This window comes from Pleurodeles waltl, chromosome 3_1, assembly GCF_031143425.1.
Source record: "Pleurodeles waltl isolate 20211129_DDA chromosome 3_1, aPleWal1.hap1.20221129, whole genome shotgun sequence".
Taxonomy (NCBI): domain Eukaryota; kingdom Metazoa; phylum Chordata; class Amphibia; order Caudata; family Salamandridae; genus Pleurodeles; species Pleurodeles waltl.
In genome coordinates, this window is record NC_090440.1 from 1747729088 (window position 1) to 1747746809 (window position 17722).

Here is a 17722-nt window from a genome sequence, read left to right on the forward strand (position 1 = left end):
GACGGATGAGGAGAAGTTGAGGAGTGTTTCGACTCCTTGCTTTTCTTCTTATGCCTCGACTTACCCGATTGCTCGGAGGACTTCAATGGGACGATGACCACTTCAGACTCGGTGACCTGTCTCCGGATCCTCCTCTTGATCAAGACCTTGACCTGCGTGGAGTCACGTGCTGGGCTGCCATTAGTTTTATGGACCACTCTCTCAAAGTCTTCGGATGCATGGCCCGGCACAAGGAGTACGACTTCAGGTTGTGGTTGCTCTCTAAACACCACAAACATATGAGGTGGCGATCCGTCATGGACATCGCCCTAAGACAGGATCTGCAGGGCTTTAAGAATGTCTTCTAAGAAGACATCCCTCAACACACCAGGAGAAAATTTTCTAAAAAAAGACTTTGACAAAATAAAAAAAAGACCAGTCAATAAATGACTGAGGGGTAGCTCTCTCTGGATGGACGCTGGCCGGCGCGGAAAGAAAAGAACTGATGTCAGTGTGCCTGAGTGGCACCTATTTAGAGACTGTGATGTAATTTACAGTGCAGCTGATGCCGCGAATGGCTGCGAAGACGATGGACACCACCTACTGGCGCACAGGGGTACTGCTCACGAAAATCTTTCGGAGTCAGACAGACGTTGGGGTGAAATTCAAAGGCAAGGAATCTGCAGCTAGAAGTCTTTACCAGATAGACTCTCTCAAACAAGCATGCACACAACATACATTTAAAACCATTTTTAATGCCCTCAGCTCCCACCAAAGGTCTATTACAGTTAAGTGTGCTCAATTTTTTTTATTGTCCTAATAGTGACTATTGCTCACTATTAGTATAAAGACAAATGTGCACAAAATAAGGAAAGAGGAGTCACTCCTGCATTCTTGGCACTGATTTTGCCACCTTTGAGGCCAGGGGTCACAAGAGGGAAGCCAGGGGTTGCAGCTGCAACCTCTGGGGACTCCTAAAATATGCCCATGCACTTGTTCTCAACATTTTGCACTTTCAGAAGAACAACACTTAAATGGTTCACGAACTTCCTGCCTGACTAATCTTACCAGGGAGAAATGATTACCTACAAACTGTCTTTCACCAGTGTCAACTGCGGGATTCCCCAAGGTCATTGCTCTTTTCATCTCTCTTTACTACATATATAGCTCCCTCTGCAAATATTTTCAAATTCTTCAACAAGTGCTAACACCTATACATGGACTGTACCCAGGTGCCCAAGTGTGCAACCAACAAACCTAGTAATCATCTAAATAGTTACCGACTACCTCCTACTTTGAAATCTGACGCATCAGAAATGGATTAATTTTAATGTATTGAGAGGTCTCTCTATTATACTCGTGCGACCCAGTCACATGCTAATCTGACTGGCAATTCTATGTGTGCTCCCTCCCTGTCAGTCCCCTTTGAAAAAGGTTTGCAATGTCTCACCGACCAAAACAAAAATGTCACCTAATATCACTTCTGTACTATTGCTACCTTAATGGATTACACTTATCCAAGCGATAGCAATAAGCATGTCTGACAATCACATGAAATCTAATGAGGCCTTTCTGCTCATTTGATTGACTAACTCCACAGAGTGCAAAACTAAGCTGCCCACATCAGCCTCTGCCTGGAGAGCACAAACAATATCTTACTTGCTCTGATATTACCACACTGGCTGCCAACCAAATAACATGTTGAATTTAAAACCCTATGCCTTGTATACAAGACTATGAATCAAGAAAAAACTCATGCCTCTTCAACCGATTGCCATCATAAACAATGACCAGACAACTAAGGTCTGCTTCTAATAATAGACCTGCCTTCAACAGAAACAAATATTTTGAGGCGCAATGCTACAATCTCCTTCTCTCTGGCTTTCTCTTGCTACCCCTCTGCCTTAAAACTCATTTAGGGATCATTGTGAGAACTCGCAATCTCTAATGAGTGACCATATTACTCCTGACCTATTGCAACATTTTCTATTTTCTATTTATAGGTCGTTGAAGCAGCCTGATCAGAGGTAATACCATATATACAGACAACACATAAAGCAAACAAACAAGGGAAGCAATGGGACAGAGTAGGCAAATGGTGGGGTTTATTGAGTACAAGTAAGATCTGTATTTAAGTTCTCCACCATCTCATTTGTTACAGAAATCGTCTAAACAAAATCGTTTAAGTTAGCCATACAATTTAATCGTTCTCCATAGTATGGGTATTCCATCTTTTGAGTAGCAGTGGATGAGGATTTACGTAGGCTAGCTCCTCTGTGGCCACAGAAGTTGGATTATTTTCAGACCCAGAGATGTTTTCTGACCCAGGACTAATTTGACAGAGGAGACTGATGGGTTCAGGAATTGAGGGAACACTTATTCATTATCTGTCCTTCAAAAAGTGGAGCCAGCTGTTTCAACCTGGCATTATCGTATTGCAAGCAATTGCACTAGAATCATCCGGCCTCAGCCCTAAGTATGTAATGTAGTCTTGGAGGAAAACAGATTCAATTATCAAATGAACTGCCTAGAAAACAAAATACACTTAACTGTTTATGTTCCCGTGAAACTGCTCTCATTTACCGTTTTCCATTGCACAATAAAAAGATATAAAGTACCAGCCCATCACAAACATGTGTGTTCTTTGTGACTATTTAGCAGTGTATGGTATGTAAATCCAATGCAGTCTTAAGTGTCTTTGGTCCAAAATAAAAGAATTTGTATTTATTTAACTGACTGAATTCAGCATACACACAGGGTAGAAGAAACGTTCAAAAACACAATGCAAAATAAAACAACCTAAAAAATAATACGTATTGTCAATCAGGAATGATTCACATCTAGTTCCAGGATGAACACGTAACTGTGGGCCTCATTTACAGTTCGGTGGATGGGGTACTCCATCACAAAAGTGATGGCTATATCGACCACTGTACGACAAATGCCAAAGGATATAAAGCTGCTGTTATACTGTGAACCATATATCTGTCATGTTTGTGACGGAGTATCCATCCACCAAACTCAGAGTCAGGTTCTATTTTACATAACGTCCTTCACACCACACTTATCAATTATGAGGTATTTTATTATGTTTATCCTATTACCAATAAAAAGTGTAGCCGTCATGATGTTTCCAAATGCATCCTGCTTGATCATTTATTCTGCAACCACACCTCTTCCTGATCAATGAATTTGCAAATTCATCCGTTCCTTATTTCTGATTCAGCAGCTTAGGGTCTTTCTGAGCTTTAATTTTCCAGGTTCAACTGTTTCTGATTACTGAAGTTGCATCTGTTCGTGATTGCTGATTATGTAACCATCGTGTTGTGTTTGCCTCCAATCTGCACTGCACAGTATATTAAAAGGACTATTGAACCACTTGGAATGCCACATTTGTTAATAATTTCACATAATACTGGGCTCAGCAAACATACTAGGAACCTTTACACAAAGTTTGCAAACTAGGTATGGTTTGATTACACAATGCTTCCCAGTTTTTAGACTAGCACGTATTTCATGTAAATGAACTAGCATGGTTTCACATCAGTAACTTAGGGCAAATGGTCATGCACCATTTTGCTTAACACAAACCTTATCACGAACAGCACAATTATTAATGCATGTTAAAGATAAAACCATAAGTTATCTGTGTGTGAGTTACACCATTTCAGAATATTGTCAAGCTCGTGCTTGCTCCAGTGCCTTCTGGAAACACACTGAGGGCCTCATATACGAGGCACGTGGTGAAGGGGGGCACCCTGCGCCACCAGGAAAGGGTAGAAATGCCCCATATCTACAAGATACAGCACATTTCTGCCCTCTCCCCTTGCACTGGTGCACAAATTGCTGCCTAGCACCAACACAGGCAGCTTTGCACCATGGTGCAGAATGCAGCACACATAGAAAGAGGCAAAAACGGGGAGAAATAAAGATATTTCTCCCCCTTGCATCATTCTTATGCCACCCCTGATATGGCGTAGGAGTCTGATGCATTCCCAGACTTGTAATTTTTGGAATGCGTCAAATTCCTTTAGGTTCCATGGGTGTTGGTGGTAATACCCACAGCAGCACCCATGAAACGGCCCTTTCACACAATGTTATGCATGAAAGAGGTCCATGTTTACAAGGCCATGAAAAGCCGCGCAAGGTGCCTTTGAGTGGCCTTGTAAATATAGGTTAGCACACTGCTCCACCGGAGCGTCAAGAAAAATTACGCTCCGGTGGTGCCGTGTGCCACTAGAGCCTCGTAAATTAGGCCATGAGGGCCTAATTTACGAGACCTGAGGCGCAGGGTTGCGCAGCAAGTCCTTGCTGCACTGCCCTGCACCACCAAGAAAGGGCAGAAATGTGCTGTATCTACAGTATACACTGCATTTCTGTCTTCTCCCCTTGTGCTGGCGCACAACTTGCTGCCTAGAGCCAACACAGGGTGTCGGAGTGGTGGGGATGATTGTTTTTGTGCAGGAAGGGATACCTTCCTGCACAAAAACAATCACAAGAGGTTTTTTTCCTCTTTCTATGTGCTGCTGCAGCCTACATAAAAAAGAGAAAACAAGCATTTGCAATGCAAACGGTCTCGCATTTGCTAGAGCTCGAGCAATTAGCATTGTAAACTTCTAACCGGAATTTTCTTGCCACAAATTGAAAATGAAAATAAAACAGTTTCCCATAACAAACTGGACTTTTGTTGCCATATAACCTGAAAAGCAAAAGTTTCAAATAAGCGAGCTGATGGCCACCATCAGTACAAAGCAGAAACACAAATGGAAATAACAGTTTACTTGTAGTAAAACCTATCGGCAAAAGTGCAGTTATCTACGCAACCGGTAAAAGTGTAATTAAATATGTAACAGGGTCGATGTCATACAAATCGCTCGAATTCTGCCAAGCGAGATCGCGCTGCGAAAAAAGAGAAAAAGTAGTCCACAAATCAGACAGAAAACCGCGAGCCTCCTATGTTTTCAGTACTTGGTCGCTGCGCTCGAAGAGGGCTAACCATCGAAAAAGGCATGACATGTGCATGCCTTCCACTAATGAAAGCAAGCAGATTTTATAAGGCAAACCCACGAACCAATGAAAGACACTGACGTGCCATGGGTGTGGTTTGAAGTCCAAAGAGAGATAACAACACGGAACGGAGCGATTTGCGCTTGCCTGTAAAAATGGGGAGAAACAAAGATATTTCTCCCTGTTGCGTCATTCTTAAGCCGCCCTGAGGTGGCTTAGGAATCTGACATATTCTCAGACTTGTAAATCTGGAAATGCATCAGAGTCCTTCGGGTTCCATGGGTGTTGCATGATAACACCCACAACAACACCCGTGGAATGCCCATTTCACACAGTGTTATGCGTGAAAGGGGTCCATATTTACAAGGCCATGAAAAGCTGCGCAAGGTGGCTTTGCGTGGCCTTGTAAATATGGGCAAGCACACTGCGCCCCCACAAACGTTTCCAAGCATCTATGCAAATACTTGGAAATATACCCCAAAAGGATGCAAAAGCAAATTTCTTCAGACTACTGGCAAATTTGCCATACATAAATCTATGTGAATTGCTCCCAAAAGGCCTTTTCACCAAACCAGTTTACTGTGCACGCAACACTGTGATTAAGACATTTTAAAAAAGACCTTGTGGTTGCCTTTAAACAGGATTTGTGCAGTTATTTTTTGTAGTAACTAATATAAAAAAAACACAAAAAAATGTGAAACATCTAAAATAAAATTACGGACATGGCCGGCCAAAAGTACTGATGCTCACAACTGTCATGTTTTCACACAGACATTTTTCTTTTGTCGGCTTTATGAGTAACATGCTCTAGATGTCGTATAAACAAAGACAGGAGTCAACAATGAACAACGCCTCATGATAAGTGAACACCACAACGTGTTAATTCACAATGAGAACCACAAATACAAAAACACTTGACTAGTGCGGACATAAAAAGTGTTAATGATTCTCTAGCTATATTGATGTGCTGTCACTGGTTGCCTAGCCTGCTACTTAGAACAGGACATAGTGGGCCATTGCTAGACTTGGGTGTTTCTTTCCTCCCTTTTAGGTCAAAGAAGGACTTCAGAACAAATCTTCGGAGTATATCGTTAAAAGGAAAGTACAAGTTCTTCTCTAAGAAAGTTCCCGTCTCATATGTGCCTCTTTTCAATAAATACAACTAGTGGCTTCTTTATTCCTTATGTTTAGAAATATTCTTCAGAATTAGGAAAATTTACATTCCTCAGAACATCATTACCCTTGTCAAAATTGTTATCGTCAGGTTGCAAAATGAGCAGCTAAAAAGTCTGGAAATGTATTTGTGATAGCATGTATAGCAGATTTTCTTTGTCATTGGAAGGTGGTTTTGTTTTTCTTCCTCCATGTCATACGTGGTGACAAACAAAGGTTTCTTGCCTCAGCTTTGACTGTTACGCTTCAGAGATAATGACGAGCGGTTAGCGGAAGGGGCGCAATGGAGAGACAGAAGACGCAGACAGCGGAAGAATCCATAAACACCCTCCCACCGCCCACTGACCAGCACAAAACACTGACAGACAGGTAGCATTGGCACTGTACCTAGTAAGGAAGCCCTCGGCAGCCAGGCCCTGGGAGTCCTCGAGGACATTAGGTTCACTGCAGGAGGGGCAGGGAGATGAAGCATTTAGGGGAAAAAACGGAAAACAAAAGGCATGCAACTGTTTTCTGCTTTCAAGGAAAATGTTAAATACCAAAACAAAAAGGAAAAGGAAAAAAGAAGAGCTGCATAAAATGTGGGTTTGCATTCACGTAACATAACAGAAGAGGGTTTGCAAGGGAGACCAACTTTCCTAGAGACAATGTATAGATAGAGGACTGGGCTCTTCTTGCTTTTGGTAAAAAAAACTGTGTTATTTCTTGCACAGTTATTATTTTCTCTTTGTGCATGCGAGATTGATAACCATCCTGCCCATGAGTATTCTATCTTGTTTAATGATTTTACTGCTAATTGGGCATAAAAATAGTAACATGTCCAGGGTTTCCACAAGGTACAGTTGAACGATTCCTCAAGTGCGCTGATAGATAGTTGTGAGGTTATGGCGCTTGGAAGCTGATGCTGTTTGCAATATTTGGAGGTGGGTGAGCTTCAGGAGAGTGGCAGATTTACAGAGGAGGCAGTGAGAACTGTGCCGGCCAAGCTTGTGTGAGCAGAGAATCATATACTAAAGTTCACTTAGGATCGCACTGGGAGCAAAGGTAGCTCTCTTAGCACTGGGGCGATTCATTCTCACATATTATAACAGCAATGAGTATATCTACAGGGTGCTTAACATTCTGAAGGAGGCTCACTGGTTTATAATATTGGTTTCATATTCAAGTGCTTGTTATCTGTCCCTAATAGGCATAAATAGTCCTTCAATGGTGGATTGGAGAGGGTGGTATTCTGATGTTCAAACAGAACCCTTTGAGATATTTTGACAAAATATTGTGAGACACAAATATTGTGATGTCAAAAATATTGTGAGACAGAATACAGAAGATAAGAATATTGTTCAGACTTTTATATTGTTTTCTTTTAAATGTCGTTGTACATAATGTACAAGTTACTTACCTTTGGTAACAATATATCTGGTAGAGACATATTCTAGTTGCAGATTCCTTACCTTTGAATTTCCCCAGGCGTCAGACTGGATCCGGAGATTTTTTCTTCGAGCAGTACCTCTGTGCGCCGTTAGGTGGCATCCGTTGACTTTGCGGGCCGCCGTTGGCGTCGTGGTAGCCGTAATGACGTCACAGTCGTATATAGGCACCACCCCAGTGTGCTGACGTAAGTTTCTTTTCACAACTTTCCACGCCAGTAGCGCAGAGTCATGAAGAACACTGAGAATGGTGCACCAAAACTAGGGCCCTTAGAGGGAAGTACCTGTCGATAAAAATCAGTTCGCAGTGTGGATAGGATGGGCGGGTCGGTAAGAAATCTGCAACTAGAATATGTCTCTACCAGATATATCTACCAGATATATCATTACCAAAGGTAAGTAACTTGTACATCTGATAGAGACTTCTAGTTGCAGATTCCTTACCATTGAATAGATACTCGAGCAATACCATCCCCGGTGGTGGGCTGCAAACTAAGATCACACCAAAAAGTGCTCCAGGACCGAACTGCCAAATTAGCCGTCCCTGCGGACCTGACTGTCCAGGCAGTAGTGTCTGGTGAACATATGTAAGGACGCCCACGTTGCGGCCTGACAAATATCCAGGACTGGAACTCCGCGTGCTAAAGCTGCGGCAGCAGCAGTTGCTCTGGTTGAATGAGCGCGCAAACCCTCAGCAGGTTGCTTTTTCACCACATAGCACATCTTGATGCAGAGGACTATTCATCGTGAGATGGTCCTCTTCTGCACCACCTTCCCTTTCTTCTCGCCCACATATCCCACAAAGAGTTGATCGTCCACCCGGTAATCTTTGATATGATCTAGATAGAACACGAACGCTCTTTTTGGATCCAGACGGTGGAGTCTCTCCTCATGAGAGGGATGTGGGGTGTGTGTAAAAAGTAGGCAAGGTGATAGATTGGCCTACGTGAAAAGGTGTTACCACTTTGGGAAGAAAGGAAGCCCTTGTACAAAGCATCACTTACCCAGGATGCACTGCTAGATGTGGTGGCTTCGAAAAAAAGAGCTTGGAGCTTACTTACTCTGCGAGCAGAAGTGATGGCAATCAAGAAAGCTGTTTTAAGGGTTAAGAGCTGTAAAGGACAGTTGTGGAGCAGCTCAAAAAGGGCACACATGAGGTATGTGAGGACCATGTTCAAATCCCACTGGGGCATGATGAACGGGACGGGAGGAAACATATGAGTGAGGCCTTTAAGAAACCTCTCAACACTGGGAGATTTGAAAAGAGAAGGTTGATCAGGTAGCCTGTAAGGCAGAGATGGCAGACAAATATCCCCTGCCCTGCTGGACAAGAGAGAGAATAAAGAGGGGAACCTCCCAGAGAGGTGCAGAGAGGGGATCAACAGATTTGTTGGTACACCATGCCACACATTTCTTCCAATGACAGGTGTATACCGTTTCGGTGGAGGGACGCCTGGCTGCCAAGATGACATTACAGACTTCGGGTGGAAGGTCAAAAGCCATCAACTGTCGCCACTCAATCTCCACGCAAGGAGGCAGAGACTGGACAGGTTCGGGTGGATAACTGTCCCCTGCTGCTGCGACAGACGATCCTCCCGAAGGGGCAGTCTGATAGGAGGATCGATGGCCATGCTCAAGAGCTCGGGATACCAGACTCTTCATTCCCAGTCCGGAACCACCAAGATTACTTGGGCCCAGTCTTCCTTGATCTCCTTCAGAACTATGGTCATAAGTGGTATTGGCGGGAAGGCATACAGAAGGCCTAAGTTCCACTTGTGACGAAAAGCATTGCCGAGCGAGTGCCGCCTTGGAAAGTCCAACGTGCAAAACAGCTGACATTGCGCTTTCTCTGCAGAGGCGAACAGATATAACCAAGGATCTCCCCACTGCTGAAAGAGACTTTGCGCCACCTCCGGATGGAGACGCCATTCGTGATCGACTACGCATCGACGGCTGAGCTTGTCTGCTCTGACGTTCAGAGAGACTGCCAGATGTTGAACCACCAGGGAAGTGCCCTGGAGTTCCAGCCATGTCCAGAAGTGAAGAGCCTCTTGACAAACGGTCCACGACCCCACTCTGTCCTGTTTGTTGCAATACCACATGGCGGTGGTGTTGTCGCTGAAAACCTACACTACTTTCCCTTTCAGAAAGGGAAGAAATGCTTTCAATGCAAGTCGGATCACCCGGAGCTCCAAAAGGCTGATGTGGAGACTGGACTCCACCGGAGACCAGAGGCCTCTAATCTCTGCCTCTCTCATGTGGCCACCCCATCCCAGGAGTGATGCGTCTGTCACTATTGTAAGATCTGGTTGGGGAAGGGAGGGAGATCTGCCATTGACCCAATCTGGATTCGACAACCACCACTGCAGGTCTTTCGCAGTTCCCTCCGAGATCTGAACCATGTCAGAGAGATTCCCCTGATGCTGCGCCCACTGGAACTTCAGGTCCCACTGCATAGCGCGTATATGCCATCTGGCATGTTGGACCAGCAGGATGCAGGAGGCCATAGGGCCCAGCAGCCTCAGAGTCATTCTCACCGAAATCCAGGATAAAGGCTGAAACATTGGTATCATAGCCCAAATACCCTGGACTCGCTTTTCAGGAGGATAAGCCCAAAACTGCACAGTGTCCAGAACAGCTCCGATGAAAGGGAGAGTCTGAGAGGGAGTCAGGTGTGATTTTGGCACGTTAATAGTGAACCCTTTTGAATGCAGGAGGTTCGCCGTAGTCTGGAGGTGGGAGACAACTTTCTGGGGTGTGTTCACCTTCAACAGCCAGTCGTTGTGGTCGGGGAAGACTGGGACCCCTAACCTGTCCAGATGAGCTGCGACCACTACCATCACTTTCGTGAACACCCGAGGGGCACCGGTAGGGCCAAAGGGGAGCAGGGTGAACTGAAAGTGCTCGTGACCTACCACGAATTGTAGGTAACGTCTGTGGGCTGGCAGGACAGGAATATAGAAATAGGAGTCCTGCAAGTCCAACGCAACCATCCAGTCTCCAGGGTCCAGGGCAGAAAGGACTTGAGCCAGGGTTAACATCTTGAACTTCTCCTTCTTGAGGAAGAGATTGAGGGACCGGAGGTCTAGATAGGGTGAAGACCCTTGTCCTTTTTGGGCACCAGAAAGTAGCAGGAATAGCAACCACGACCTACTGCTATGGCTCTGTTAGCCAAGAGAGCATTGACTTTCTCGCAGAGAAGTGTCAAATGATCCTCTGACCGGTGATCAAATGATGGTGGCATGGCTGGAGGAGAAGTCTTGAAGGGGAGGGAGTAGCCCCTTCGGACGATCTGTAAATCCCACCTGTCTGTGGTAATGAATTCCCAGTGGGGCAGATGATGTTGAATTCTGCCGCCAACTGGCCCCGGATGTCCCAACGGACTATGAAGATTCTGAGGCAGAGGAGGGAGTGGGGGTAGACTGGGCGGCCTGCTGACTCCCTGATCCACGAGCTCGGTGGATCCCACGTCCGCGCAGGGGCTGTACAGCATGCGCGGGTCAGTGGCCCACTGGAAATGGATGCATTGGGTGCCCCTTCTGTAGCCACGAAAGGAGCGAGAGGTGGACTGAGGGGGGTGAGAAGCAGCTGCGGGGCCAAGGGACCGAGCTGTAGCCTGGGAATCCTTAAAGTGCTTGAGCACTGAGTCCCCTTTGTCTCCGAAGAGACGGGTGCCATCAAAGGGCATGCCCATCAACGATTGCTGGACATCCCCCGAAAAGCCAGTCGTCCTCAACCAGGTGTGGCATCTCAATGCCACCGTCCATGCAACTGATCTGCCCAGTGGGTCGGTCATATCTAGTCCCAAATGGATCATTAACTTGGCTGCATCTTTCCCATCTGTCATGGCTTGAGAGAGAATGTTCCAGGCCTCTTCCGGAACTTGAGGCAGCACTTGCGCAACCGTAGCCAAGAGAATATGGGAATAGCGCCCCAAAAGGCATGCGGTGTTCATGGACCGCAGCACTACACTGGCAGAAGAAAACAACTTCTTCCCTAAATTGCCCAGTCTTTTTGATTCCCTGTCCAGGGGTGCGGTAGGGAAAGTGCAGGAGGATGAAGAAGCCTGGATGAAAAGGCTCTCAGGCGTAGGGTGTTAGGTAAGGAAATTTGGGTCATTCGGGGCAGGCCAATGGCGGCAGGCAATCGTCCTATTTACAGGAGCCCCTGTGTTGGGTTTGGACCAGGTCCCCAGTAAGACGTCCTTTGTTGAAATGAAGAAGGGGTTCCGAGTTGGAGGCCCCAAGCTGAAGCACTTCAGTCAGGAGGTTAGGCCTGACCTCGACAGAAGAAAGCTCAAGAATCAAACCCTCAGCTGCCCTTCTCACCACCCTAGACTAAGACTCTCTCCTCCGTAGCCATGGTACGGGGAGAGAACATGCCAGTGTCAGGGGAGGTGTCCAACCCACTGGCATCACTCAAATTCTGTACCCAGTCCAGTTCAGGCTCAAGTTGGTCTTCTAAAGGGTCCAGCAACCCCTCTACACTATCACTGTATCCATACCCATAGTAATATGGTTCAGGATGAACCCTGGGCACAGCAGAGCCCATGGAAAACGGAATCGGCACTGAGCGAAATCGTTCCGGCTCCGGGTCGTCAGGAATGAGTATAAGGTCGATGTTGATTGTGGGCCCAATCGGCGCCGAGAGCATCAACGTCTGACCCGATGCCGGGGAAGGTTGCATTGGCACGACCGGCGTCCGGACGGATTTGGAAGCGGATCCTGAGATGCCCTCTTGAGTCAGGACCAAAGTCACCGACTTTGAACCAGAGGAGGCCCTCACCGACTCCCCTGGGCCAGAAGGGACTGAGGGTGGGTTGGGCAGCCCAAATATGAGGCGCATGGCCTCATAAAACTCCTTAAGTTGGGCAGGGGTAGCCTCGGCTCCCAGAAATTCAATGAGGCGCAGAGCGGACCCAGACTGAGGCTCCAAAGATGGAGGCCTGCAGCGTCGACGCTCTTCCTGCGTCGCGTCATGCGAGCGACAGGGTGAAGTCGAAGAACATTTCGCCTTCTTCGACTTTTTCTTCTTACCCGAATGTCCTGATGACTTGGAAAAAGAAGAATGATTGTGACACTGCAACTGGTCTCCTGACCTCCCTCCTGAACAGGACCGGGAATGACGCGGAGTGGAGTGTCAGACCGCCATGAGCTTCAGGGACCACTCCCTCAAAGCTTTCGTGTTCATGGCCTGACACTCGGAGCACAACTTCGGGTCATGGTCGTGCTCCAAACACCAGAGACACACGAGATGCGGATCCGTCACCGACATCATGCAGTGACAGGAGTAGCAGGGCCTAAATCCGGTCTTACGGGACATACCTCAACGCATCAAAACTCATCAAAAACAAATTTGACAAAATTTAGTAGTTAGTCAAAAGTGACTGGGGTAGCTATTCTCCGGATCTGCGCGTAGGCTGGTGCGGAAGAAAAGAACTGACATCAGCGTGCTGGGATGGCGCCTATATACGACCGACGCCACCTAACGGCGTGCAGGGGTACTGCTCGAAGAAAAAATCTCTGGATCCAGTTTGACGCCTGGGGAAATTTAAAGGTAAGGAATCTGCAACTAGAAGTCTCTGTCAGATATTGTTAAAAGTAACTCTAACCCCTCCAAAGACCAACATCTTCGCTACTTTTGATTATGTTGGATTAGGAACAGTAAATCAGACCCCTTCAGAGTCCAACACTTTTCCTAATGCTGCCTATGTTGGAGTGGGAGCAGTAAATCTAGTCCCTCCAAAGTCCAACATCTCCCCTGCTGCTGCTTAAGTTGGAGCTGGGAGAGTAAATCTGAGCCCTCCCAAGTACAACTCTTTCCCCACTGTTATTCAGGTTCGAGTAGTGAATTTTACCCCCAAGTCAAACTTTTTATTAGCTTTTTTAAAGTTGTTTGAAGATAGATTTTATGTTTTTATTTTAAAAGTTTGTTTGGTGCAAACAATTTTCAGTATTTTTATATAATTGTTTATTCATTTTCACTTATTATTCGTTTACACTATTTTAAAGTATATAATTGTTATTTGATGTTTGCAAGTTATAGTTTTTTTTTTTTAAATGATCAGTTTATTTTTTAACAAGTAATATTATTATAAAAGTTAATATATGTTTCAAAGTTAACATAGTGAATAACAGTAAAAAACAAAATAAATTAATATTTATGCTTTTTATAATTCGTAGCAATATTTCTGCTGTCAATATTTTGTCAGACAACCCCCTTTTTGTAAATTCCACCTTGCAAATCTAGATAAATAACCCTCTTAATTACCAATTGTTTTCCACCTTGGCCAAAAAGTTATCCCAACAAAGGCAGTCTACATATGGTCAAAACTGCTGTAAGTCACCATAGGTAAAACATTGTTTGTCTTCCAGGGCTGAGCTGTCAGTGAGAACAGACAATAGATACATTTGAACTGTTCCCAATAGTGGTTTACCTGTCCTTCTTTTGAAGAGGCAGTGATAATTTCTAATTAAACACCTGTCTCAGACTTTAGCTCAACATACAACAGCTTTCCCACAATAGGCAGTGAAGTGGGTCTTCTAACTTTACTGACCAAGCATATTCTTGCTGTGCAAAATTCTCCAATCCCCTCCTCCACTGCTGAGGAAAATATCTCATCAATTTAGGAGTGAGACTTTTTCATGGGCATTACCAAATGACACACCTCTAACAGTGTTGCTAAAAAACCATCTCTCATGTTATTACTTATTCATCCTATTAATTTGATCCATCTGTGTTGAGAGCCTACTAGACCTTGCAAGCATTCAGGAAAAGATGGCACACTACATAAGCATTTATGGGGTATGCTGCTAAACACAGCAGATAGTTAAGCACCTTCGCTGCTTAGACTACATGTGCATTTCTGCACTTGGAGTAACCCGAAGGCCTGTTTTGCAGTCAGGCTGAGCAGTGGGCTGTGTTGGAACTGCAGCTTTCAGTGCTGGGCAAGGGATTTCCCATCATAAATGTGGCGCATACCGCGTCCGCCTTATAACATATGCTAGCTGGGATATCCATCACATCTGTGATGAGGTACCCGTCCACCAAACTCTAAATCAGGCCCTGGGTTTCTTCTTTGTGAGTCAAATCAATGCAAACAGTTTTAGGAAGGTGACATGGACAAACTTTTTAATTTAAATGGTGGTGTGCCCATAGAATTCTATTTGAGGTTCCAAATCTAAGATGAAGTGGAGTCTTTCCCTGTCAGCTCCAGTTTGAATCATATATTTGAAGGAATTTATGAGTGATAAATATGCGTACATTTTTGTTTGCATTCTTTGCTCTCTTGCTACTATTTTTGTCCCTGATTTTTGCTTCTTGCACTTTTATGGGAGCTAGTTCTGGAGATTCTTCTTCGAGTTTTCCTCTTACCTGATGTCAAAGGAAGTTTGGTGTCTTTCTAATATCTTCTGTGTTAACATTTAGCTTTAATCAAGAGCTACAAGATTGCCAACATGGATTTTCTTTTACCTTTTGTTTTTTTTTCTTCCTAAGTGGGAAGGGTCCTTTTCTCTATGTATGTCTATGTCATATATAATGACCAGGGGGACTGGTTCTGTTTGAATCATATTGGTATTTCTTTCAGATTTGATCATAGAAATTATCCATGGCACTGTCTTTCAAATGACATAATGTTATCCTATATCATAGATCTAAAGTGAATTCACAAGGGGACGCCAGCAATTGTAGAGAAGGAACAGGAGTAAGCCTAAAAGAAAACTGTTTTTATAAGTACTAGAGTTACGTGGAAAACAACGTACTAAGTGAAACACAAAAGGTCTGGACAGTCACACTATGTGACAAAATCTAAAATGCATCCTTCGATAACCTAACATTAACCTTAAAAGAAAAAGCAAGGACAGCATGTTTTGTATTTGGGTAACAATTACTTGTGATGAGTTATAGTTTGGGGACAGCTACAATGTTAGAATGGCATTTTCTAGTCAATGAGATGCCAAGAATGCTAATAGCTTGATAAGCAATATGGGCAGGCAGGTAACTCAGCTGATTGTGGCACTAGCCATTGATCAGTATGAACTCATAATTAAAGGTTAGAATTTTAGCAACGTCAAGCAGTCTTTTATCCTACCAGGTTTGATTAAATGAGGACAAATTTAATTTGTGTAACAAATACACATCTATAGGCTACTGTTCATTTAGAGATTGCCTAATTTGAAAGAAACATTTTATGGGTAACTATTACTGCATTTTACATTTACATTGCAGAGGTGTACAACCACCAAAGGATGTTTCAAAAAATGGTTCCTTTTGCATTTTATTAGTGGAAGTCCCTGGTCAGTTCAAAGGCTCATAGAAGACAGTGTTGGAGGAGTCAGCTTGGTTGGCTTTTAATTACTTACTAATGGTGAATTTAGAAAAGCCCAAACAACACTCTATACATTGTCCCTTTATTATAGCTGTTACATATTTACAGTACATCATAACCAATAATGAACACTAAATATTGAAATACAAATATTTTACTAGACAGGTCAACTTCAGTCAGTCATCTCTACATGTGCAATGAGAATGCAATTTAAAACCTTTTACGCTCTATCATCACATGCATAGTTTTTCTTCCATTCAATGTTTATTAAGTATGATGATAGAAAGATCTCTCTGATCCATGACCCTCTGAAATGGAACCAAAGGCAATATCCCTGAAAACATGCACAATACAAAACTACAATACTGTCAGGACTGTCAGGTCTATTTTCAATTTTTCTAAAAGCGCTAACTGACATAATTCTAAAAGGGAGTATAATATATATGTATATGTATTGGAACATGGTAATTGATGAGGCACCTTAAAGAAAACCAAGGCTGTGTTCCGTGCTGAATAACATCTTTAACCCTTTGGTATTGAAGTGACTTACATAACAGAAGGAATGTTTTTATGGATACCTTTTACTTCCTGTATGTCATACTTGTTGAAATGTTTCCAAACACATAAAAAGTCCAAATTGCATAGCTTGGGTGTCAGAGTGGGAGAAGTCCCTCGATTCAGAGGATAGAGAGGGTGTGGAAGAATCTACTTTGTTGAATAGGATCTAGCGGAAGGTGAGGTGAGATTTGAAACTTTTTGCTTACCTGTAACAATGAATCCTTTCAGTGGAAAACAGGGAGTTTCCTGTTCCATCAAGGGCTTTTGTGCAAGGATTTCAGCTGTAGCTTTACAAAGTAAGTTTACCTCCTTCGCAAACTCTAAAATACCGCCAGAGGGATCTAGTGACAGACCTACATCACAGATGCTGGGGTACAATGGGTGAATAATAAACTAGTCTAGGTTTAGCCTTTGAGTCAGAGTTCAGGCTGTAGCGCCCATTGAAGTTGTGCAAAGAAGCCCAGATGGAAACCGTAAATACCTAAAGCAAAGAACTGTATCCAAATGACACGGTAGCTGCTGCTTTGAATTGGTGGAATGGGCCATGAGGATTTCAGGCCCTTGATTTTTAGCGTCCTTATAAGAAAAATGAATTCAGTGTAACATACATTAAGGATTCTCTTCATCTTAACAGTAGTGTCTTTGAACATACCTAAATAGACAGCTGACGATTGCATTGTGTTCCTTAATGGATTACATTTCAATAGGAAGGTGTAAACCCATTTGTATACAAACCTTCTTTGGAATGTACAGTAGGCTATGAGGGCTTATGAAGAGCACTGATTATAATGTAACTGGTTACGGTGAAAGTTGGAAGCTCTTTTACACTAACAGTAGCATTAGTCAAGAATTTCTTAACAGGACCAGCACATGCCAGTTCAGTGGAAAACAAAATAGGCACACTTGTAGAGTGCATGTTCACCCTTGTTCACAGCCAACAAACTTGATGACACTTACTTTAATCAACCCATGAAGAAGTAAAGTCTAATTGACCCCATCAGGATTGAAACCTGTGACAAAATAGTCAAATACAGATCCCTGCAGTGAAAGCACTAGTCTACTGAGCACCAAAACTTCCTTTCAAGTATGTTGGCAATCAGAATGGCTACCTTGAAAGTTCAGGAGACAAGTCTTGGGGTTTGAAGAAGGGTCACATGAATTCTAAACACAAAGGTCTGACTTTAAGAGGCCATGGTCATTTTGACACAACCCCTCTGGCCTCTTTATAAAAATAATTAATAGATACTAA

General features: G+C 43.9%; 1 protein-coding gene across 1 annotated transcript in view; it reads right to left on the bottom strand.

The window, feature by feature from the left end:
- Window positions 1-17722, bottom strand: part of UNC80 (unc-80 homolog, NALCN channel complex subunit) — a 2774722-nt gene that overhangs the window by 231395 nt on the left and 2525605 nt on the right. Inside the window, exon 59 of the mRNA XM_069225668.1 lies at window positions 6547-6603. Coding sequence (XP_069081769.1) covers window positions 6547-6603 — 57 coding nt within the window. The remainder of the gene's footprint in view (window positions 1-6546; window positions 6604-17722) is intronic.